At 42.1% G+C, this 26,358-nt stretch overlaps 2 protein-coding genes across 6 annotated transcripts in view; both read left to right on the top strand.

Annotated features, from left to right (window-relative positions):
* C17H11orf58 (chromosome 17 C11orf58 homolog) overlaps positions 1-10,109 on the top strand; it is a 34,310-nt gene extending 24,201 nt beyond the window's left edge. For both annotated transcript variants that reach the window (XM_085860889.1, XM_085860890.1), the window contains 3 exons: positions 1,598-1,658; positions 7,802-7,908; positions 8,219-10,109. In XM_085860889.1, the coding sequence (XP_085717015.1) occupies positions 1,598-1,658; positions 7,802-7,908; positions 8,219-8,434 (384 nt within the window). In that variant the 3' untranslated portion in view covers positions 8,435-10,109. The remainder of the gene's footprint in view (positions 1-1,597; positions 1,659-7,801; positions 7,909-8,218) is intronic.
* A 15,601-nt stretch (positions 10,110-25,710) lies between these two features.
* The window catches only part of LOC147009758 (uncharacterized), a 13,268-nt gene continuing 12,620 nt past the window's right edge, over positions 25,711-26,358 (top strand). For 3 of the 4 annotated variants that reach the window (XR_015052631.1, XR_015052630.1, XM_085860842.1), the window contains exon 1: positions 25,711-26,358. This exon is cut by the window's right edge and continues 87 nt beyond it. The gene's annotated coding sequence lies outside the window, so the exon portion shown is untranslated. The other variant, XM_085860844.1, reaches the window with a different exon arrangement.

The raw sequence follows: 26,358 nt of genomic DNA, 5'->3' as shown, positions 1-26,358 counted from the left end.
GGCAGCTTCAGACCCCAGCGAGATTACCAAGGAAACGCCTCAAGACCCCAGACAGCATGGTGGCCGAGGATTGCCTGATGAAGGATATAATTAAATAAGGCTGTTAGTTATCTTCAAAAGGGGTGTTTTCATTAACCCAAACACCCAATTTTCTTGCACTTCCTTAGAGTTTTCATGATATGATTGGAAATATTCAGGCTGCTGGGTGTTATGGTTTTGGAGTTATGGAGGACACACACACACACACACACACACACACACACACACACACACACACACACACACACACACACACACACACACACACACACACACACACACACACACACACACACACACACACACACACACACACATTGCCTTTTATTGCTATAGATTGATTGTAGACAAATTTGTGTGTTCCCATTCTCTGTGTCTTTTGATTCGCTTGGTTTGTTCCAAACTGTGTCTTGTGCACCTTTTCCCCCCCATTACAAATACATCCATTAAAAGGTAAGAAAACGTGTTCCAGCCATCTGCCTCCTGTGTGTGGTTTTTATTGATTTATTTATTTATTTATTTATTTGTTGTTTTTTTTGACTCATTGAGGCAACCTTGGGGAATCTTAAAGAATAATAATTAAATGCAGTAAAAGACTGGCCATTTTATGGGAAGAACGGTCCCAGCAATATGGCGTATTGTGTAAACGGAACCTCAGACGTGACGATATATCGTAGACGGAATATATGACAATATATGATAGACTTTGCAAAACTATTTATATGAAAAAGGTTGGTTTTTTTTATTGGTTTTTTTTTTTCTTTTCTTTTTTTGAAAATATCTGTAATGCATTAATTGATAAAATGTCACATTTGACTCTTTTGACCTTGAATGACCTTCAAAGTAAAAATCAGAGATTGCATCCACCCACAGATCAGAGATGGCAGATGTTTGGCATGCCATGCTTTATCAAACTAGCATGGATGCGCTCTATCATGGAGTACAAAAGTACTGCATATGTAGAATGGCATGGGAAAAAAATGCCCACCCATTCAAATGTGTACAAAATTATATGCTTAAAAACTATTCGAAGAGCACTTTTTTGAATGTTAGCAGGTCTCCTGTGTACTTCCATAAGGAATATTGATATTAGGAAACTGGAAAAATTGACCAAGCAGATGAGATTCTCACCTGTAGCCATGCCGTGGTGAGGCAAGTGCCCAGACGAAAGTGTCAAGCCGTTTATTGTGATGGTCGATCTGTCGGAAGATTTTTGCGAAAGGCGAGCATTGTGGGAGCAGTCGATTGATTTCAGTTATTTTGTTTTGTCATTTAATGTCACACTTGATGCTGTTCAGATTTTATAAAACCCCACAAGCATGTTTCTTCTGTGTCTCAAAAATGTCTGCCCTGATTACTTGTTTTGCAAAGATGTCTCGCAAAATCCCTCACTCCCAAGTTTAGCAGTAATTTCTTAATGGGCAATTAATCATAATTTTAAAATGTTTTTTTTTTTCAGTGCAAGTAGAATTACTTGCTTAATTTCTGTTTGCTTTTTTAAAATTCCTCGATTCACATGCTGCTTATATTCTTTGTTTGTGCTCAACTTGTTCAACAGAAGGAACACACAGGGCGGCTGGTGATTGGAGACCATAAAACGCACTCTGTTTGCCTTTCTAGTGAGTATTCAACATCGATTACTGAACATTTATCACTACTTTCATTATACTCTCATTATCTTGCTGCTCTTGCTAAAAATATGCTATTCTGCCTACTGCTGCTGCTGCTATGCTAAGCTCAGAAAACAAGTATAACCTTCGTCATTACAAATGTAAAGCATGTTTACCAACTTTTATCTCTCTAATTATCTAATCCTCATCTTCCTATATTATCTTACATGACGTAGAGAGCACGATTTTCTTATGCACTCTTCATGCCATTGTTGCTCTTCTACCATCATACCCTTCCACTTGTGCCTCCTCATTGGGTGCCTGTATGCACGAATCTATATATTGACACTGAAGGATCAATTTTGTGCTCCTCCTAGCGGTCGCGTCACGTTTTTCTCGGTACTGTAACCTGGACTGAAAGAAACATGGTACCTGTAAGAGTGCATCGCACATAGTGGCAATTGTCAAACTTCAACTCTGAAGCAGAATAAACACTTTTCGTTTTACATTCGTTTACATGGCGACGAATGACTCACCGCTGAGAGGCGTCAGGACGTCATGACATCATCGGTTATTCGCTGACGCCATTACGTCCGTCGTCAGAACGTTACTGCTGAGAGGTGTAATTACTAATTCCACTCCTCGAAAATAGCGTCAAGAGTGCATCGCACATAGTGGCAATTGTCAAACTTCAACTCTGAAGCAGAATAAACACTTATCGTTTTACATTCGTTTACATGGTGACGTGTGACGTCACCGCTGAGAGGCGTAAGGACGTCATGACATCATAACATTTTTACTCAACATCGTCAATCATCATGCCAAGGCGTTATCTTAATGGCCGGAATGTCAAAAGACAGAATCACAGAAAGCCACGTGCTTGGTGTGGTTGTTGCGTACACGTGTATGTCATCGAATTTCAGAAACGAGGATTACCCCACTGCCATTTACTGTTAATTCTCTCGCATGAATCCAAATTGAGGGTACCGGAAGATATTGATAAAATAATTAATGCCGAAATCCCGAGTGCTAACACCGAACCTCATTTGTACGAAGTTATAAGATCTTGTATGGTACATGGCCTTTGCGGAGGTCTGAACCCGAAGTCTGTATGTATGTCAGACGGCACGTACAGTAAGGATTATCCGAAGACTTTTCGGGCCGAAACAAGCATGAGAATGGATGCATATCCTATGTACCGATGGCACGATAATGGAACCACTATGAAGGTTGGACAATACGAAGTTGATAACCAGTGGTTTGTTCCATACAGCCTGTATTTCAGCGAGAAGTTTTCCGCTCGTATCAATATGGAGGCGTGCACAACCGTCAAGTCTGTAAAATATTTGTTTAAATACATATACAAAGGTCATGATTGTGCAACATTAGAAATGAATGCAAATGCATTCGACCATGATGAAGTCACAAACCACCTGGATGCGAGATACCTCAGTGCCCCAGAGGCATGCTGGAGGTGATTTGAATACAAACTGCATCGCCATTCGCACACTATCATACGTCTACCAGTTCATCTGCCAGAACAACAATTGGTGTACTTTCGTGAAGGCCAGGAACAGAATGCTGTTGCAAATGCTGCCACTAAAAACACTATGTTGACGGCATTTTTCAAATTTAACAGCTTGCACCCAACTGCCATACGTTACACTGACCTCCCAAACACGTACGTTTGGAATTCATCAAAGTCACAATGGCAACCGAGGAAACGAGGCGGAGAAAAAGTCATTGCTCGAATGTACTTTGTCAACCCCAACAAGATGGAGTTATATTATCTGCGTCTTCTCCTGCTTTCCATTCCCGGTCCCACAAAGTACGAAGACCTCCAAACAGTACATGGGGTCGTTGAGCCGACCTTCAGAGACGCCTGCCTACGACTTCATTTGCTTGATGACGACTCCGAATGGGACAAAGCATTGGAGGAGGCGAGTGTTTTTCAGATGCCGAGACAACTTCGAAGTCTGTTCGTTATGATCTGCATTATTGTGGCAAAGACACAAGGCAATGCTCGCCGAAGATTTCGCACGCACTGTCGGCGAACAAGAGGGCGAACAGTTAGCCCTCCAAGAAATCAGTGAAATTCTCACGTGGAACAACGTAAACTACTCAGACTTGCATCTACCAGTTGTTGACATTGATGCAGTCCAGTATGATCCCATACCAGACGCAAACCCCAATCAAGTGCAACAGATGATGGATTCCCTCAATGCCGAGCAAAGAGAGTTCGTTGATCGAGTCATACTTGATTGAGCAGAAATCCGTCAACAAAATGTGACAAAACCACGGTTGTATTTTATTGAAGGACCTGGGGGAAGTGGAAAAACCTTTGTATACAACACGCTACTTGCCTACTTCCACAGCAAGCATGTTCGCACTGCAGCATGTGCATGGACAGGGATTGCAGCCAATCTTCTGAAGGATGGACGTACAGTAAGTCCTCGCTAACCGGAAGTTCGCATATCGTGGTTTCGATTATTCGTAATTTAGTTTTAATAAACAATTTTTCAATTATCGCAAACATTTTATGCCTATCGTAATGTCATTGCAAGGAAAAACGCAAAAAAACGTTTCAAACTGCCTGCAAAAAACAACAATCACACAGGATGCGCATAAACACACTTTCACTTTACTGCGCATGTACTGTATGCTGTACTCTACGTATTCTCTTCACGCTCGCCTGCATACCTTCCAGTATGAATCCCAAGCGACCCGCAAGTCTTTTGCCGAGCACACCTCGTTTCAAGAGACAACGAAAGGCTGTCACATTGAAGGTGAAATTGGATATAATTAAAAGACATGAACGAGGTGAAGGGACAATGGAAATCGGCCGCGCGCAGCAATCGCTGCATCGACTGTACATTCGATCGTTCAAAGATAAAGAAAATATCACAGATTGCGACCAGTTCGAGTGCAACGACACTAACGAGAATGAGAGATGGTGCTTTGCACAACATGGAGCGTTTATTATGTGTGTGGATAGAAGATCAAACTAAACGTCGCATGCCTTTATGTCTTGCTGTGATACAAGAAAAAGCACGTAGTTTGTTAGGGCATTGACCCACGATTACGTGATCAATTACTTCTCCAATCATGTTGAGAAGTACTCCAAGGAGAACAACATTGACAACAAATCTTTGCTGCTTGTAGACAATGCTCCTGCCCATCCTCAGCAAATGGAAGACTGGTGTGAAAACGTGCAGGTAGTATTTTTACCACCAAATACTACCTCACTTTTACAGCCTATGGATCAGGGAGTTATTGCTGCTTTTAAAGCCTATTATGTTAAGCATACCATGCTGCAGCTTATCAAAAAAACTGATAAGGACAAGCTATCAATCAAGCAGTTTTGGCGAACATACAACATAAAAATGGCTTTGGAAAACATTAAGGATTCGTGAGCGGAGGTGAGCGCCTCCACAATGAACGCTGTGTGGAAGAAAGTGTGGCCTGAGTGTGACCATAATTTCACGGAGTTTGCTGATGTTCCGTTGATTACAAGTCAAATTGTAGACCTGGCGCAGGAGGCTGGTTTTGAATAGGTGACGAAGAGGACGTGGATGACTTACTGGAGTCTCATGCAGAACCCTTAAGCAATGAAGATCTTATGGAGTTGGAACAGCAGTGGGCTCTTGAGGAAGAAGAAGATGCTGTGACACCTTCATCCGAGCATCTCACCATGAAAAACCTCAGCCAAATCCTCAGCTCGTTTGAAAGTGCCATAGAATTTGTTATCGAGCAAGATCCAAATCTTGAAAGGAGCACTGATTTTAGCTGTGTTGTTAATGATGCCCTTTGTTGCTACAAGGAACTTTATGCAGCAAAGAAAAAGAAAGCCATCCAGCCCACTCTCCATGCATTTTTCAAGCCAAAAGATGCAGCACCAACTCCATCCACCATCCAGGATGCTCCTTCAACCAGCTGCCAAGAGACCGTTCCCGCTGGTGAAGAAAGTGACAGCACAGTGTCAAGTGAAGAGGGGGACGATTCTGCCACTCCGCAAGTGTGACTTGTCCACCGCAATCAACTCTGTTCCTCCAGCCTCGGGGTAAGTCGCCACGACTCGAGGAGTGTGTTTTGTTTATTTGTGTTGATGTCCAAAGAATTCCGAGCCAAAAACACATCCCCCCTTTAACACATTGGTTTCTATGGGAAACTATGTTTTGTTTAACACAGTTTCGCTTATCATAAGGTTTTCCAGGAACGCAACCCTTGCGAAAAGCGAGGACTTACTGTACTGCGCACAATCTCTTCAAGTTCCCAGTACCCATAATGGACAACTGTACATGCAACGTTTCTCCACGGTCGAAACACGCAGAAACTCTGCGACAGACAACACTCTTCGTGATTGATGAGGCCTCAATGGTGCCAAAGGGTGCATTGAATGCTGTAAACATAATGTTGAGAGACATCTGCCAGAGTGATACCCCATTCGCCGGAAAGATCTTCATACTTGGTGGTGATTTCAAGCAGGTTTTGCCTGTAATGCCCAAAACATCCAGAGCAGGAATTGTTGAAAATTGTGTGAAATCTTCTCATCTGTGGCCCCTTTTCCATACGACCAAGCTCACGACGAATATGCGCGCTGCAAACGATGCACAGTTCAGTGAATGGCTCCTACAACTAGGAAACGGAATTTTAAAAAGCAGCGAACACCCTACAGACGACATCATTGATATTTCTAAGAAATGCAACATTGTTCAAGACAACATAGTTGATGAAGTGTTTGGACCGGCGCTTAATGCATCTGAAGACATGTTTGAAACCGCCATCCTGCAGCTGAACCAAATGGTGCTGAAAAAAATTGAAGGGGAAGAAAAACATACCTCAGTGCAGATGAAGCTATCTGTGAAGATCAACAAGCAGACAATTACCCAATCGAGTTCCTCAACAGTATATCTCCAGCTAGAATGCTACCACACAAACTTTCACTGAAAGTAGGTTCAATCATGATGCTCCTCCATAACTTCGACATTCGACGCGGACTGTGCAACGGTACTAGACTGTGCATTCGAAGACTACACAACCATGTGTTGGATGGAGAAATCATTGGCGGAAACAAACACGGACAGCGAGTTCTGATTCCACGGCTGAAGCTGGCACCATCGGACATAGCATTGCCCTTCACACTAAAGAGAACACAATTCCCCATCCGGCTTGCATACTGCATGACCATTAACAAGACGTAAGGACAAACATTTCGTAGAGTGGGAATATACTTACCATCTCCAGTTTTTTCGCACGGACAGCTGTACATCGCTTTCTCGAGAGCCAGAAGTTTTGACATGGTGTACGTCAAAGTAGACACGTGCACAAATCAGGGGACTTCTTCACAAGGAGTAGTGTACAACAAAAATGTCGTGTACAAGGACGTTTTGTAGGCCTCATTTGGTAAGGCCATGGAGTACATCGACTGGGATCCGGCTCTTACAAGAGCCGCCACTGGTTGTGTCATATTGGGCTCATAGAACGGAATCCGTCTGACAGGGTATCGGCTGGTTTATATTAATCACTTTGTAAGTCGCTCTGCATGAAAGTGGAAGGGCACACTCTGATGTGTTTAATACAGCTGTTGTACTTGGCAAGAGTATGATAATTCCTTCCGCATCTTCTCCATGTTTTTGGTTCGCGGGGGCCAGCAGTGACCACTATTTTCGTTGTGTCTGTTTCTCTGTCTGTTTGTGACTCTCTCCAGAGCATAGCTCCATGACGTTTGATGCGATCTTGATGAAACTTAGACACAAGCTAGATATCATGGTCTAGTTGTGTCTTTTTGTATGAGGAGCGTCCCACGCCCCTTGTGGGCAGAGCCACGCCCACTTGAACTTTTTATTTATTTGATTTTTTTTTTCTCTTTTTTTTCTCGCAATTTCATTTCTGAGAAGCTGTGCGTAATGTCCATAAGTACAACATCTAAAAAAATCCGATTTGATTTGGTCAATTTTGACGGAAGAGATAGGTTTTTACGGTAGGGCTTCCTCAAAAGCTTCCACTAACTCAATTGTACCTATCATGGCATTGTTCAATAATGGCCGCGAACCATCATCGCCTCCCAGCTAGTTTAAATTCTTTGTCATATCATCGTTTATTCCATGTTCTTGCCTTTCCACCTTTCATACTCATTTACTTCCTCTCTGCAGGTGAGGAGGAGAAGCGTTTGACATGCAACTTAGAACGACAGTATGAGGAGGGGCTGCACAGTCGGATGGCAGGCCGGCACTGCCACCGAGGCTTGGGATACCATGCCGTAAGGGTCTGGGTTGGCTCCTTGAAGCCTTAATGCTTCCTCTTGTCTACATTGCCAGGAACAGAAAATAATACCGTTTGCATTTCACAATGTTTTGTTCTGAGAGACTTTGTTATCTGAATGTGGTCATTGGATATGTTGGCCAATCGTGCACTTACCTTTCCAGAAAATTTGGGCATTGACAGACTCTAAGTAGCTCTTTAAAGGATGCATTCATTCTCCACATTTGTTTTACAACTTCCCATTTCATTTTCTGCAGTTATTTTCATCCAACGGCTAACTGCATTCACTTGTACATTCTATCCCACAGGAAGATACAGCAAAGGAAGAATCTGTTTCCGCTGCGGGATCAAAAGTGGACTGCACAAAACCGACCGAAGAGAAACGGGTGGAAGTGTCCAAAGTGAAATCTCCAGTTCTGGCAAGTCAATCGGAGAAAGAGAAAAAAGAAGTTGGGGAAGAGATATCTGCAAAGTCAAAGAAGAAAGCAACGTATAAATCGAGCTTTGTGCGGTCATCAGAATGAGTGTGCTCACGTCTTGGCTGGAGTTGTTTGCCAGGGCTGGGGCAGACCTTTGGGATGCTTGTTGACACGTCACCTCCCAAGTTAACTTCTTACCTCGTGTTGTTCATTGGAGACTGCTTGTTTATTTAACCTGAAACTTCAGGCTTATCAGAGCTGTAAAATTGCAATGTATGATGAGAACTGGGCATCGGTCTTTGCAGCTGTTTTAATAATTGTCATTATTATAGCATTTTTTTTTTTGCCTTTAAATTGTCCCTCTTTTGATAATCTATCTGATATGCACGAGTCCTGCTTTTTGGTAATCCGTGTCAATATTCTTGTCACCTCCGTATTCTCACAATGAAGTGCTATCGGTAATATAAGCCTCATGAAAAAGAAGAGAAGGCTTCAGACTATATGATTGTGTAGGTTTACTTACAGGGAATAGGTCAGTCACACTAATTGGCGATGCTTTATAATTACAGCATAATATTCATCATCATTCAACAAGGCAGATATATATATATATATATATATATATATATATATATATATATATATATATATATATATATATATATATATATATATATATATATATATATATATATATATATATATATATATATATATATATATATGCCTACTGTTGGCATCAGGGTAAGGGTGGTGGGTTTGGGATCTGAGGATCTTGAGTTCAAATCCTACTTGGCTGTTGAATTAATATCAAGTGGGGTCGACTCTGCCTGTCATCTTCCGAGGTCGGCAAAATGCTGGTATCCTGTGTCGGAGTGGCGAGCTGTCCAGGATTGTGCCCAATAGCCAAGGAGACTGCTGAGGCAGCACCAATGCTCTGCACAGAGTTGGGTCCCAATGGATATATATATATATATATATATATATATATATATATATATATGTATATATATATGTATATGTATGTATATGTATGTATATATATGTATATATATATATATATATATATATATATATATATATATATATATATATATATATATATATATATATATATATATATATATATATATATATTACACACACCCATCCATGCAATGTGTCACTCCTCAAGCAGCGATGCGCACTTCTGTCGGTCGCTCAAGGTATGTGACAATAATCTAATCTGTGCTGTTTGTATTACCTTTGAATCATTGTTCGAGGTCTCCGTGATTAGGCTTGATAAGTCACCACATGGAAAATGACAAACTTCTCAGTTTGTCCAAGTCAACAAGCACGTATTTTTTGAACATTATTGAAATGCATGTTTTTTTTTTTTTCATTAATTTTATTTGGTGTTCCACATTAAATTTGGCTGTTTCTTTTGGATCGGAATTGATATGTGGGTAAAGTCAAATATAGATGTCTTTGTTTCCTGTGCCCTGCGTTTACTCGCTTTATTTTCCTTTTATCAAGGCAGTTGAAATGCACCTGGATTCGATCCATGTTGGAATGGAGTCCAACTCAAACTCCTCTCGGCAGTTGTAATATCCTTTAAAAGAAGAGGTGTCAGGTGCGATGAGTGTCGTTTGTTTATTTATTTATTTTGTTCTTGTTTCGAGGACTGAGTTGTGGTTTTTCTCCATTGATTCCCAGACATACTCCAAAATTGTCTTGAACTCTGACACCTGTCGATTTCGATGGCTTTGTTCCATTCCACAACAAGATGATACCAAAGTGATATTTTGTGGATCTTTTGAAGTTTTCAGTTTGTCCTTGAAATATTTTGCTTTTCGTTGCTTCATGCACAGAATACAATTTGCAATAGATTATTATTTATTGTTATTATATTTTGTATGCAGCCTGTGGCTGCTGGTTGCATCATTGGGAGTGTGACTGCCGTTAATGCAGTGCCCCCTTTCTTCCAGTAAGCTAGTACTCATTTTGCCAACCTCAGAAGGATGACAGGTTGTCAACCCACTTGGTGTTATTTAACAGAGCTAGTACGTGGGCGTACGTGCAAAAAAAAAACATTTCAAACCGTGTGCCAGAAACACACACAGGCCGTTCCTTCGCTCTCGCGTGCCCGTACGTGCGTGGCCATACGTGCAAACCAAAACAAACCTTTCAAACAACTACACAGGCCGTTCCTTCGCTCTCGTAAACGACCACTGGATTGGGGCATTGTGTTTATCTATAAATGCACAAAGAAATCGAGAAATTATTAGAATACAGCAAGTCATCACCATCCGGAAGTGGTGCGTGCCCGTACGGAATGTTCACATGCATTCTACGAATTATCGCTTGCATTGAACTAACAACTGCTGTGATACCTACACACACAGAGTTAATTAAAATCAAGTTTACCTCCCTGTCTATGCTTGCCATGACATTCACTGCCATTGACCATTGCCACTCCTACGCCACGGTAACTAAATGCCACGCCTACGCAGCAACGTGTCTTGTCATTGGTTTGGTAAATAAATGGCCATAACTTGGGAAGCACTTGTCCGATTAATATCAAACCTTGAAAAGGCACATACTCAGGTCCCCAGCAATATACCTGGCAGGTTTCAATTAGATCGGACCAGTGGTTGGCGAGAAACAGCAGACACAGACACATGCACACACACAGAGATTGCTGGAATTATAGATAGATGACAGGGGCCCAAACTCAAGACCCTAAGATGGTAAGGGAACTATTTTAACCATTAAGCCAACACATGCTTTTTGCAATCGATGATAAATAATGATAATGGTATTTATACCATACCTTTTGCTTATGGATACAAGGTGCTGAAAGATGATGATCTTCTTTCTGCTCCAGCTCACTTTTTATACCTTCTGTTCATCTCAAATTTAGTTTTTGGGGCAGAAGGCACCTCTTCAGCTTTCTTTTGCAGTGTGGAGTTCTGTCTTCAAGTAAGGTTGATTTGTCTCCTCACTGGAGAAAGTGTCGTCTCTATTCTTCCCCCACATTCTGGCTGCTGATTGTTAACTGCACATATTTGTGTCTCATCCTTGGAAGGGTCTGTGGCCCTCGTCATTTGGTATTTTTCAGTTGTAGCCAAGGGCTGATAGGATGGTCTGGAGGTAGGCACACTTGCTCTAAGCTGTCGAGCCTGGGTTTGAAGCCCGGCCAAACTAAACTATCATGCTCATGTTTTACAGGTAAGTTATTCGGCAAGGTGAGTGCAGTCTCTCGGATGGACGTCCCATCTGGCGACATTAGTTGGTGGGCGTTAAAAGATTCATCAGTGTCTTTCGCGAAGAATAGACCGGCTATTGCTGGCACCATGCACAAATTCCAAAATTACTGTCTTAACCACCAGAGGATATTGCATCAGTGGCACAACCATGCCCTCAGTCAATGATGCCTTGTGCTGTACATGAACGAAGAAGTTATAGCGAAGCATATGGTTTTTCTCCAAAGAGTCTCCAGGCTGCTTGTCAAGGGTTACTGAGCCAACTCTCAGGAGTCTTGACAATAAGGTAAATGCCCCAACCTTTCTAGCTTTGTGGCAGTTTAAGAGGGAAGGTTCATTTGTGCACAAAGTCTAGGCTTGTGGACGAGCAAAGAAACAAGGTAAATGGCAAATTAAGAACATTTGGGCAACAGTTGGGCACAACAACCAATGGAATAAACAAATCGGAAAAATAGAAGGGGAAGAAGTTGAAACTATGTTGGAACACTATCTTGATCTGTATGCACAATATGATCAGGTAAAACCAGCAATTCTGGAAACCTAGGAACTGGAAACAGAGGCTTTCAGGCAGAAGATCAGGCAGTGCAGGAAGAATGACAAACTCATGTCGAATTTGCTTGGGAAAAAGACACTTTTTTTGATAGGTGGTGTATTTCCAAGGAAATTCTGGACGACTTTGTGAGGATTAGCCTAGTCAGGGACCTCGACCCTTATTTATAGGTTCTCCAGAAAACTCGCATGTCAAGTTTGCTTCTTTTAAGTCCGTCACCCAGAAGGTAAATATTCCTGGTTTTCAGAAACCGACCGCATTGTTGTCATTCAGGCTTACGTGCGCTTATTGCAAGAGGAGAGGACACCAAATGTCTCAAAAACCAAAGTGATTATCAGTAGTTAACAAGTATTCCAACTGCACTTGCTAATGTTCAAAACCACCCATTGGGGGAAGTGACTATTGAACGGCCAACCAAAAAGGGGGTGATATCAGGTTTAGACATGATTAATAAGGGATATAAACCTTTCATGACAGAGGGTTTTGTGTTAGTTGGAGGTGACACTTAAAATCAGCGACCTGTTAAAATATTGAGAGACACGGGGCATCTCCGTCTTTGATGCTAGAGCATCTTGGCGCAATCTGAGAAAATGGCAACTGTTGCCAGTGAACTGTTAAAAGGTGTTGGTGACTTTAAGTTAACCACCTGAAGAGGTGCATTAACAAAGTCGGAGTTGGTGTCTGGACCTGTTACTGTCAGTTTGCAGTGTACTTTTCTTGTTGAAGGAGTTTCTTTTGTCATCGGAAATGATTTAGCAGGTGGTAGAGTCTTGGTTAACCTGCAGATGATGTCCTGATATTTCTTCCGTCAAGTGTAGTGACCCTTTCCAAGTCGCGGAAGTGCTTTGAAGATAGAAGAGTGAAAAAAGATTTTGACTTGGAACCCATGTATACTTTGGAGGGTACTGTTACGGGCCAGGTAAATGATGATTTTGATACTAGTGAAGCTCGTGATGGTCATATTCTTGGACCAGAAGATAAATCTGGTAGCCAATCAGAAAAGTCTGGTCTCACAAAAGAGAGACTTATGAAAGAGCAATTGAAGGATGCTGAATTAAGAGTGCTAGCTCATGGGGGAGGAAGTTACCAAAGTCTCATTTTGCTACTTTAAGAAAGATGGGGTCTTGATGAGGAATTGTGGTTCCGCAACTGCAATGGAATGAGATATCGAGGTTGGTGCACCAGATACCGTTGGAAGGTCACCCATGGGTGAACAAAACGTGACAGAATTTTGACCAGGTTTGTGACGTGATCTTGTGGCATTTTGTAAATCCTGTCACTCATGCCAGATGGCAGGGAAACCAAAAATATGAATCAAAAGATTCCTTCGGTGCCCATAAAAACCATTCCGGCTTTTGATTAACCCTCAAGTCGGGTTATCATTGATTGCGGCGGTCCCTTACCAAAGATTAAGGCAGGTAATCAATACATGTTGACTATTCGGTGTGTCCACGAGGTTTCCAGAGGCAATACCTCTCACAAATTGTGGCCCCAAACATTGCCAAGGCATTAGTTAGGTTATTTACTCTTGTTGGCTTACCTAAAGTCATGCAGTCGGATCAGGGATCAAATTTCATGTCAAAACTTTTCAAACAGGTTTTGCACCAGTTGTGGGTGAAACAGGTTAACCCAAATGCTTACGATCATGAGTCACAAGGTGCTTTGGAAAGGTTCCACCAGACTTCGAAAAATATGATTAGAACTTACTGATTTGAGTGTGACAAGGGTTGTGATGAAGGAGTACACTTATTGTTGCTGCCAGAGACTAAGTTTAGGAGTCGTTGGGATTCAGTCCCTTTGAACTAGTGTTTTGACGCACTGTGCGGGGACCATTGGAGTTTTGAAGGAACAGTGGCTCAATGAGAAGTTGCAGTTAAATTTGCTGGATTATATGTCTGATTTCAGAGATATATGTTTGCAAAGACACGTGAGATTGCAAGAGAGAACCTGAAAGGATCACAAAACAAAATGAAAGCTAGGCATGATAGGTATTCCAAGGACAGGGAATCAAGTCCTGGTAACAAGGTTTTGGTGTTGCTTCCAATTCCAGGTCAGTCATTACAGGCTAGATATTTTGGACCTTTCCTCATCGAAAGAAAAGTCAGTGAGACCGATTATGTCATTCATACTCCAGGTAGACGCAAGCAGAGACTGCTGTGTCACATAAATATGATTTTAAAAATATCATGACAGAGAGCAACCAGGTGAGATCTCAGCCTCACCTGTGTTACCTGTAGTTGGTGCACAGAAGCAAAATGAGATGTGTGATGAGGTGAAGCTTGACCACATTATGGACAATGCCTGCCTGAGACTGACTATCACTGAGGTGTTATTACACTCAGATCAGAAGTTGGATCATTTGACGTCAGAACATCAGGATCAAGTCTCAGACCTAATTTTTGTTGGTTTTGCCCACTTGTTTGCGGATGTATCTGGCCGTACCGACTTAGTGTATCACGATGTGGAGGTCGGAGATACTACGCCAGTAAAACAGCACCCATGCAGGATGAACCTTCTGAAGTTAGAAAATCTTTAGAAGGAGGTGAATACATGTTCGAGAATGATATCATTGAACCTGGTGACAGTGAATGGAGTTCATCTTGCTTCCTAGTGCCCAAGCGAAATGGCAGTTTCTGTTGTGGCACTGATTTAGAATGGGTTAATGCAGTGAAGAAAACAGACTCTTAGCCAATCCCGAGGATTTATGATTGCATTGACAGGATTGATAAAGCCAAATTCATGAGCAAGTTTGATTTATTGAAGGGGTGCTGGTAGATTCCTCTTACTGAACGAGCAAAGCAAATCTCGGCCTTTGTGATACCGAATGAACGTCACCAGAATAAAGTTCTTCAGGTCAGGTCAGGTATGGGAGCATGTGCCAGAACAGCGCGTCGCTGCGTCCACTTTCCGCCGGTACTCCAGGGGCCTCCGTCTGGCCATCCCCCAGGCAGATGCCAGGCCCATCCCCATCTCCTTGAGATGATGGTCAACCTGCTGCAACCATGAGGCACGTGGTCGGCCCACTGGCCTCCTCCACTCATGAGACTCCCTCGCTGAGAGAATCTGGTGAGCAGGATCAGCGTCAGGAAAACGAGCCACATGTCCATACAGCCGCAGCTGACGCTCACGGACTATGCAGGTAACAAATCTCATCCGAGTCTCTCTCAGCAACCGCTCGTTGGACACAAAATCCGACCAGCGATAGCCAAGGATTCTCCGAAGAGACCTGGTACCAAAGGAATTAAGTCTCCGTCTCAGATCCTTGGTCAAAGTCCAAGTCTCGCACCCATAGAGCAAGACTGGAAGTACCAAGGACCTGAAGGTGACACCTGACCTTTCAGCCGAAAGAATGGCTCCACTACATTTTAACACCTCACCAATGACATTATTATAGATCTGGAGGGGGTTGAAATGCACATTGACAATGTCGTCATCCATTCCATGACTTGGGACGAGCACCTTAAGAGAACCCGTGTTTTCTTTGTGAGACTGACTGAGGCCAAACTCACTGTGAATCTGGTAAAATCTGAATTTGCTAAAGCACAAGGAATGTTCTTCAGTCATGCTGTGGGTCAGAGTAATGTTTAGCCAGCAAAAGCAATGGTGGAAGCAATTGATAGCGTGACAGCACCAAAATGTAAAAAGGAGCTCATGAGATTCCTGGGTATGGCTGGATGGCATCGGAGATTTTGTAAAAGTTTATCTGCCATTGTTGTCCCTTGGACTAATCTGCTCAGTGAAAAAGGCAAAATTTGTATGGGATGGCGAATGTCAGGCTGCATTCAACAAAATCAAAGCCACACTTTTGAGTTCTCCAGTTCTTCCCGTGTCAAATTTTCAGAAAAACCTCAAATTGGCTGGAGATGTTAGTGATGTGGAGGCTGGAGCTGTTTTGCGACAGGAAGATGCTGTTGGCATAGATCACCCTGAATGCTATTACCAGATGAAGTTTAGCAAACACTGAAATAACTATTTGACAATAGTAAAAGAGACCCTTGCTCTTCTGCTTGCTTTGCAACAGTTTCAGCTATACATGGGTATAACAATATTTCCAGCCGTTGTTCTCACGGATCCCAATCCTTTAACTTTTCTTCATACAATTAAGAATAAAAATCACACCTGTGTCTGAAGGCAGTAGTTAATTTTGGCATTTTTAATATGAAATAGGCAAAACCTAGAAATGAATGAAACCCTTTAGAACCCATCAGAATTGCCTTTTAGAACCCTTTAGAACTTCCCCTTAAAACCATTAGAATTACCTTTTAGAACCCTTTAGAAGTGCCCTTTAGAACCACTCTTTAGAAGCACTCTTTAGAACTACCCTTTAGAACTATTCTTTGGAACCACCCTTTGGAACCCTTCAGAACCCATTACAATTGCACTCGAGAATCACCCTCCAGAATTACCCTTTAGAACCCATTAGGATTACCCTTTAAAACCCTTTCGAACCCTTTCAAATTACCCTTTGGAAATACCCTTTTAGAACCCTTTAGAATTGCCCTTTAGAACTATGAGAATTACCTTTTAGAACCCTTTTGAAGTGAACTTTAGAACCACTCTTTCAAAGCACTCTTTGGAACTACCCTTTAGAACCATTCTATAGAACCACATTTTGGAACCCTTCAGAATTACCCTTTAGAACCCATTACAATTGCACTCGAGAATCACCCTCCAGAATTACCCTTTGGAACCCATAAGGAGGAGGATGAGATTGGGACCATACTCTGTGCAGAGCGTTGGTGCTGCTTAAGCAATCTCCTTGGTTATTGGTCACAATCCTGAATGGATCGCCACTCCGACGCAGGATACTCGCATGCTGGCACTCATTTTGCCGACCTCGGAAGGATGACGGGCCGAGTTAACCCCACCTGGTATTAATTCAACAGCTGAGCAGGATTCAAACTCAGGATCCTCGGATCCAAAGCCCAAAGTTTTGGATCCAAAGCTCAGGACCCACCCTAACCAAGAAGCCAACACCAGGCATAACCCATTAGGATTACCCATTAAAACCCTTTGGAACCCCTTCAAATTACCCTTTATAAGTACTCTTTTGGAACCCTTCAGAACTCCCCTTTATAACCATTAGAATTACCTTTTAGAACCACTCTTTGGAACCACCCTTTAGAACCCATTACAATTGCACTCAAGAATTACCCTCCAGAATTACCCTTGAGAACCCATGAGGATTACTCTTTGGAACCCTTTCAAATTACCCTTGAGAAAGAACCCTTTAGAATTACCCTTTAGAAACCTTTCAAATTACCCTTTAGAAACCCTCCAAATTACCCTTTAGAAACCTTTCAAATTACCCTTTAGAAATCCTTCAAATTACCCTTTAGAAATCCTTCAAATTACCCTTTAGAAATCCTTCAAATTACCCTTTAGAATTACTCTTTACAACCCATTAGAATTACCCTTTTAGAACCGGTCAGAATTACCCTTTCAAATTACCCTATAGAACCCTTTGAAACCCTTTCAAATTACCCTTTAAAAACCTTTCAAATTACCCTTTACAACTCTCAGATTACCCTTTAGAATTATCCATGAGAACCCTTTAGAATTACCCTTCAGAAACACCCTTTAGAAGTACACTTCATTACCCTTTGGAATTACACTTGATAACCCTTTTGAATTGCACTTGAGAACCCTTTCGAATTGCACTCGAGAACCCTTTCGAATTGCACTCGAGAACCCTTTCGAATTGCACTCGAGAACCCTTTCGAATTGCACTCGAGAACCCTTTCGAATTGCACTCGAGAACCCTTTCGAATTGCACTCCAGAACCCTTTCGAATTACACTCGAGAACCCTTTCGAATTACACTCGAGAACCCTTTCCAATTACACTCGAGAACCCTTTCCAATTACACTAGAGAACCCTTTCGAATTACACTTGAGAACCCTTTCAAATTACACTCGAGATCCATTTCCAATTACACTCAAGAACCCTTTCGAATTACACTCGAGAACCCTTTCGAATTGCACTCGAGAATCCTTTCGAATTGCACTCGAGAATCCTTTCGAATTGCACTCGAGAACCCTTTTGAATTACACTCGAGAACCCTTTCGAATTGCACTCGAGAACCCTTTCGAATTGCACTCGAGAACCCTTTCGAATTGCACTCGAGAACCCTTTCGAATTGCACTCGAGAACCCTTTCGAATTGCACTCGAGAACCCTTTCGAATTGCACTCGAGAACCCTTTCGAATTACACTCGAGAACCCTTTCGAATTACACTCGAGAACCCTTTCGAATTACACTCGAGAACCCTTTCGAATTACACTCGAGAACCCTTTCGAATTACACTCGAGAACCCTTTCGAATTACACTCGAGAACCCTTGCGAATTACACTCGAGAACCCTTTCGAATTACACTCGAGAACCCTTTCGAATTACACTCGAGAACCCTTTCGAATTACACTCGAGAACCCTTTCGAATTACACTCGAGAACCCTTTCGAATTACACTCGAGAACCCTTTCGAATTACACTCGAGAACCCTTTCGAATTACACTCGAGAACCCATTCGAATTGCACTCGAGAACCCATTCGAATTGCACTCGAGAACCCTTTCGAATTGCACTCGAGAACCCTTTCGAATTGCACTCGAGAACCCTTTCGAATTGCACTCGAGAACCCTTTCGAATTGCACTCGAGAACCCTTTCGAATTGCACTCGAGAACCCTTTCGAATTGCACTCGAGAACCCTTTCGAATTGCACTCGAGAACCCTTTCGAATTGCACTCGAGAACCCTTTCGAATTGCACTCGAGAACCCTTTCGAATTGCACTCGAGAACCCTTTCGAATTGCACTCGAGAACCCTTTCGAATTGCACTCGAGAACCCTTTCGAATTGCACTCGAGAACCCTTTCGAATTGCACTCGAGAACCCTTTCGAATTGCACTCGAGAACCCTTTCGAATTGCACTCGAGAACCCTTTCGAATTGCACTCGAGAACCCTTTCGAATTGCACTCGAGAACCCTTTCGAATTGCACTCGAGAACCCTTTCGAATTGCACTCGAGAACCCTTTCGAATTGCACTCGAGAACCCTTTCGAATTGCACTCGAGAACCCTTTCGAATTGCACTCGAGAACCCTTTCGAATTGCACTCGAGAACCCTTTCGAATTGCACTCGAGAACCCTTTCGAATTGCACTCGAGAACCCTTTCGAATTGCACTCGAGAACCCTTTCGAATTGCACTCGAGAACCCTTTCGAATTGCACTCGAGAACCCTTTCGAATTGCACTCGAGAACCCTTTCGAATTGCACTCGAGAACCCTTTCGAATTGCACTCGAGAACCCTTCGAATTGCACTCGAGAACCCTTTCGAATTGCACTCGAGAACCCTTTCGAATTGCACTCGAGAACCCTTTCGAATTGCACTCGAGAACCCTTTCGAATTGCACTCGAGAACCCTTTCGAATTGCACTCGAGAACCCTTTCGAATTGCACTCGAGAACCCTTTCGAATTGCACTCGAGAACCCTTTCGAATTGCACTCGAGAACCCTTTCGAATTGCACTCGAGAACCCTTTCGAATTGCACTCGAGAACCCTTTCGAATTGCACTCGAGAACCCTTTCGAATTGCACTCGAGAACCCTTTCGAATTGCACTCGAGAACCCTTTCGAATTGCACTCGAGAACCCTTTCGAATTGCACTCGAGAACCCTTTCGAATTGCACTCGAGAACCCTTTCGAATTGCACTCGAGAACCCTTTCGAATTGCACTCGAGAACCCTTTCGAATTGCACTCGAGAACCCTTTCGAATTGCACTCGAGAACCCTTTCGAATTGCACTCGAGAACCCTTTCGAATTGCACTCGAGAACCCTTTCGAATTGCACTCGAGAACCCTTTCGAATTGCACTCGAGAACCCTTTCGAATTGCACTCGAGAACCCTTTCGAATTGCACTCGAGAACCCTTTCGAATTGCACTCGAGAACCCTTTCGAATTGCACTCGAGAACCCTTTCGAATTGCACTCGAGAACCCTTTCGAATTGCACTCGAGAACCCTTTCGAATTGCACTCGAGAACCCTTTCGAATTGCACTCGAGAACCCTTTCGAATTGCACTCGAGAACCCTTTCGAATTGCACTCGAGAACCCTTTCGGATTGCACTCGAGAACCCTTTCGGATTGCACTCGAGAACCCTTTCGGATTGCACTCGAGAACCCTTTCGAATTGCACTCGAGAACCCTTTCGGATTGCACTCGAGAACCCTTTCGGATTGCACTCGAGAACCCTTTCGGATTGCACTCGAGAACCCTTTCGGATTGCACTCGAGAACCCTTTCGGATTGCACTCGAGAACCCTTTCGAATTACACTCGTGAACCCTTTCGAATTACACTCGAGAACCCTTTCGAATTACACTCGAGAACCCTTTCGAATTACACTCGAGAACCCTTTCGAATTACACTCGAGAACCCTTTCGAATTACACTCGAGAACCCTTTCGAATTACACTCGAGAACCCTTTCGAATTACACTCGAGAACCCTTTCGAATTACACTCGAGAACCCTTTCGAATTACACTCGAGAACCCTTTCGAATTACCCTTTGGAACTCCTTCAAATTACCCTTTGGAACTCCTTCAAATTACCCTTTGGAACTCCTTCAAATTAACCTTTAGAATCACCCTTTAGAATTACAATTTGGAATGACCCTTTGGAATCCTTGAGAATTACCCTTTGGAATCCTTGAGAATTACCCTTTGGAATCCTTGAGAATTACCCTTTGGAATCCTTGAGAATTACCCTTTGGAATCCTTGAGAATTACCCTTTGGAATCCTTGAGAATTACCCTTTGGAATCCTTGAGAATTACCCTTTGGAATCCTTGAGAATTACCCTTTGGAATCCTTGAGAATTACCCTTTGGAATCCTTGAGAATTACCCTTTGGAATCCTTGAGAATTACCCTTTGGAATCCTTGAGAATTACCCTTTGGAATCCTTGAGAATTACCCTTTGGAATCCTTGAGAATTACCCTTTGGAATCCTTGAGAATTACCCTTTAGAATCCTTTTGAAATACCCTTGAGAATTTCCCTTTAGAATCACCTGTAAGGATTATCCATACTTTGATGAAATCAGCGTTAAAAACAAACTTGAAGGGGGCGCCACAGGCAAGATGTTCGAGATAGAGCAAAATGGTTTCAAGATATTGTGTTGTTTTGGTGTTGATTAAATCCATCTATGTTTCTAATTGTTTTAATACTTGTTTCAGTTGATTTGGGGGGTGGTTTGGATATGGATCGCTTTCACCAAATCCTATCCATGTTCCTGCTGCTGACTCCATCTCTGCTCTTTACTTCTTCAGGTTCCCTCTTGCTCATCTGTTTCATTATGTTTGCACTATATCGTGATGCTTTGTGAACTGTGCTTCCCCGGTTATGGACATCTGGTAGCTTGTATATGCTGCTGCATTTGAGCCTGGGGATTAATTGCTGAAATCTATCTGTCTGGGTTCTTCCCGACATCTTTGTTTTTTGTTCCTTTCAAATTTCTTTCCAAATTTTTTTTCACAAGTTTCTTTATTCATTCTAATTCTTGATTTTTTTTTTTCTTCTCTTTCATCTCTGACTCTCTATTCCTCTTTCATTATCTATCTCTCCAAGGAGAAGTGAATTCTTGCAGAAATTTTTTCTGTAAGGCTCACTTGGCTGCACCTGGATCGGTTTGAGGGTCATGGAGTTGCGGCTGAAATCTGAATCCTATCCATGTTCCTCCTGATGACTCCATCTTTGCTCTTTCCTTCTTCGGGTTCGTTCTTGGTTTTCTGTTTCATTTTGGAATGGTACTGTCCATCCGTCTTCCCCCTCCCACGATCTTGGCATGGTTTGGTTGAGTACACATTTACGTTCGATTTATTTTCCTAATAAAATGATTAATGTTTTATTTAGTTTTAAATTTTGGGTTGTGTGCATGAGCCCAGAGACAAAGTAACTTCGTCGTGTTGGAATCGCCATCCTGGCTTCAGCAATTATTGAGTTAGGTTGGGCTACAGTTTTACATTGTTTTGAGAGGGGAATAAGCAGAAGAAGTACAAATTGGTGTTTTAGCGATGTATTCTGGTGTGTTTTAAAATCTTGGTCGTTCGGTAAAGGCCCGAGAATAAAAGGTACAGCTTTTACATACTCATGATTTCACTCTATAGTAGTTTACAGGGCCTATCCTTGTGTACACATTGGCGGCCATTTTTTTCCCTCTGTTATCCCTCCATATGAAGTACTACCATACTCGATGATGTACCAACTGGAAGGGCACTCTGTAGAGTGCATACTTCCACCAGGCTAATTAGTTTACATTTTGTATCCCACTGACAGGCCAGATCTGGATTCGGACCTGAACAAAAATTTAATCGGCTAGTTCTTGTCACCTGACCAACTCATCCACCAAGTTTTGTCTGAATCCGTCCCTAACTTTTTGAGATATGTTGCTATATCTTGTTTTAGGTGAAGGTGAAAAAAGCCACCAAAGGTGAAGGTTATGTTTTCACCCCTTTCTGTCTGTTTGTATGTTTGTCTTTTTGTTTGTTTGTTACTTGCAAAAATCAGATTTTTCAAGTATACTGGTCAATCGATTTTGTTATTCTGTTGGGTAGTTGATCTAGTCGGAAAAAAAAAATTGGGGGGGAGATTTGTTCTACCCTTATTATTGGCTGCTCTTAGAGTACCCTTATTCTGGACATTTCCATCTGTCTGTCTGTCCGCGAAACTTTGGTCAAGCCTCGGGGCTAAACCACTCAACCGGTTCCAATAGAATTTGGTAGGTTGGACCAATATTTCTGGGTATCGGTGTGCTTTCGAATATGGGACCCCGGGGCATAGCAATGGCCCTTTAAAGTGGTCAAAAAATCCCCCAAAAAATCGAAAAATCGAAGCTTAGAGTTCTGTGCGCAATCTATCTTTCTCCCTTCATGCCAATTTGCAGCCTGAACAAAAAATATTTGTAGGAGGAGATAGGTTTTGGGCGAGTACATGTCGAACATTTCAGAAACGGTTAATTGCGAATATCTCTAAGAGAAAGAGTCCGATTTTGATGAAACTTGGGTGAAATGTATACAATGTGGCTAGCATGTACACAAAAATGAATGGTTGCTATGCACACCTCCGTAGCTTAGCAACAGCTAAAATACTTTATCGTACATCGTACACTTATTGTGGACTGTAGAAAAAAAAAATCAATACCTCCGAAAATGGACCTCCGAGGGACCTGTTTGTTTTGCGCCCAAGGAGAATGTCTCACAGCATCATATAAAAAAAATTTAGCGAATAGATAAATGGAATTAACAGGGCTGCCATTTGTTAGTCTCTTTGGAAACATGCCTGAAATTTCACAAGGCGGGTTTCTGGGCGCAAACTAAGAGGGCTGTGATAATCATATTTATTGTGCTAAATTGATTGATAGCATGTACATGAATATCGGCTAGTCGCGTCGGCCAGCTTTCCATCTAGAGCGAGCAGCCATGTCGCCTACCGGCTTGTCAGTATTTAAAATGGCGATTTCAGTTAATACAATGGCGATTTCGATGAAACTTGGTTGGTAGGTTCATACCATGACCGAGTTGTGTGCAAATGAGAACCGTTGCTATGGACACCACCGTTGGCTAGCAACGGGACTTTGAAATTTTTGAAAAATCATAAAAAATTTATTTTTTCGAAAATCAAAAATCGGGCCACGAGCGACTGTGGGCAGCACATTCAGCCATATTCTCAAAAATTTCCAGCCGGATCCTATGAAAACTGTCGGAGAAGATAGACTTTGAATGAACCCTGGTCGGAAACAATAAAAAAACGAAGTTCGTTGTATCTCAGAGACTATGAGTCAGATATACATGAAACTGGTATGGTAGGTTCATGGTATGTCCTAGTTATGTGTGAGAAAGAACCGTTGCTATGGACCCCTCCGTTGCCTAGCAACGGCCGAAAAACCTCTAAATGTGGGGGTATTTTAACGAAAAAAACAATCTGCAGCATTAACCCTTGAAGCTAGAATCATGAATTTTCTTGTGCTTAATCCTCAGGTCATTCCCCATCGAGCGGGCCCATCGCGTCAGGTTCTATTGGGTAGTCCACTACCCATGTCCGCCTCCCGGCTTGTCTGTTTGGCTGTTTGTCGCCTACAGGTCACAATTTTAGACAGATCTTCACGAAACTTCAACTGGTAGAGTTTGTCATAAGAAAGAAGCATATTGTTTTTGAGGTCAAAAGGTCAAAAGATCAACTTGGCCAAATGTCAACAACGAAGTTTGTATTTCTAAAATCCTCAATTTTCATCCTATTGACTTGAAATTTGAAGAGGATTTTCATATCAGGTCAATTAATTCAACTTCAAATTATTTCTGAGGTCAACATCGGCCAAAAGGACAACATAGGCCAAAACTCTAAAATTGTCAATTTTAATCTGATTGACTTGAAATTTAAAGAGGATTTATATTTCAGGTTATTAAATTCAACCAGCCAATTAGTTTTTGAGGTCAAATTTGTTTTATGGATTTTGCAATTATCGTACTCTGCACGCCGTCTTCTTCTTCTTGTTTGTTTGTTTGCAGGATATCTCAAGAAGTTGTGGACAAATCCAGATGAAATATTGTGGGCAGGTTGGACGTCAGATAAGGACGAATTTATTAGATTTTTGTGAAGATCCAGATCCAGATATGAGAATTTTTTTCGTGATTCTTCACCATTGAGAGATGGGGCCAAAAACTATATTTCGCATGATTTCTCAAAAAGTTGTGGATGGATTTGAACGAAATGTGGTGGACATGTTGGGTGTGTGACGAGGAAGAATTGGCTCAATTTTGGTGAAGATCTGAATCCGGATCTAGATTTGATAATTTTTTCAGTGATTCTTCACCTTGAGAGATCAGGCTAAACTAATATTATATATAGCACGATATCTCAAACATTGTGGACGGATTCAGACAAAACTTGGTGGACAAGTTTGGTGTGTAGCAAGGTAAAATTGATTCTGTGTTGGTGAAGATCCGAATCCAGATCTGGAAAGTGCTTCTTCACCATTGAGAGATAGGACCAAAAAACGATATAGTACTATATCGCATGATATTTACCTCCACCACCGAAGGTGAAGGAGGTTATGTTTTCACCTCTTTCTGTCTGTTTGTTTGGCTGTTTGTATACAGGATATCTCAAAAAGTTGTGGACGGATCCGGATGACATTTTGTGGACAGGTTCGGTGTGTACCAATGGCGAACTGATTAGATTTTGGTGAAGATTCGGATCTGGATCCAGCTACTAGAATTTTTAAAGTGATTCTTCACCATTGAGAGATAGGGCCAAAAACGATATAGTACTGCATTGCATGATATTTCAAAAATGCATGAGGCCTGTCGAAGAAATTCTTAAGTCCTGTACATTTGGAACATTTATTTAGCAAACACACATGTACATATGCGCATATGGAGCAATCCGGAGGAAATAACAATCTTCCCCCAGATTCTGAAATACATGATTGAGTTAAGTCCTTTATATAGAATCCAGTGAGACATAGCATCTTTTATTTCCAAACGCTGGCACCACAGTTTATCAGGTCTTGATATTATTCCCAGGTGAAGATAATTTTATTAAAAAAAAAAACCCTCAGCAAGAAAGATAGATTTAAATGAATAATGATTAAAGTTTTAGTTGGAAGGTCAACCTGTTTTGATCATCTTTGAATGCAGAGGAGAGATATGATTGTGTAAATTTAAATTCAAATAGATAATATATGATCAAGCACATGAAATCATACCATATTTGAGTACATTTTCCATTATAGATTTATAACTACATTTGTTTTAATGAGTTTAATTGATGACATTTTATTGTTGTTTTTATCATGTTTAAGTGCTGCAACCTGAATCCTGCTCCTCTATTGGGCCACAGCAGACCGAGCCACACCCTGCCAGGCTCCGCGGCTGGAAACAGTCTCAGTTGCCCGTCCGCTTCGGCACGGGTCGATGTTATGCTCCCCAAGCCGGCACCCCGGCCCTGAACGTGCTCCGAGTGCAGTCTGAATGTCGAATGGCAACAGACTTTCCCCACTACCCACGATCCCCTCATGAGCCAAAATGCACACCTGGACCCCATACCAAACTTCCTGATTGCCCTTCTTGCGACCCTTCCTCGTTGCCCCGAGATTGCTGTGGTCTGGCGACTTGACGAGGGTTGTACCAATTCCACGTGCTCGCCTGGGACATCCCTGGTGAGATGTGATCGAGCTGTTAATGTCTGTT

Source organism: Eptatretus burgeri, chromosome 17 (genome assembly GCF_056783735.1).
Source record: "Eptatretus burgeri isolate ZD-2024b chromosome 17, Ebu_testis_v1, whole genome shotgun sequence".
NCBI lineage: Eukaryota > Metazoa > Chordata > Myxini > Myxiniformes > Myxinidae > Eptatretus > Eptatretus burgeri.
Note: the sequence above shows the minus strand (reverse complement) of the source record. Positions and strands in the feature narration are given on the sequence as shown.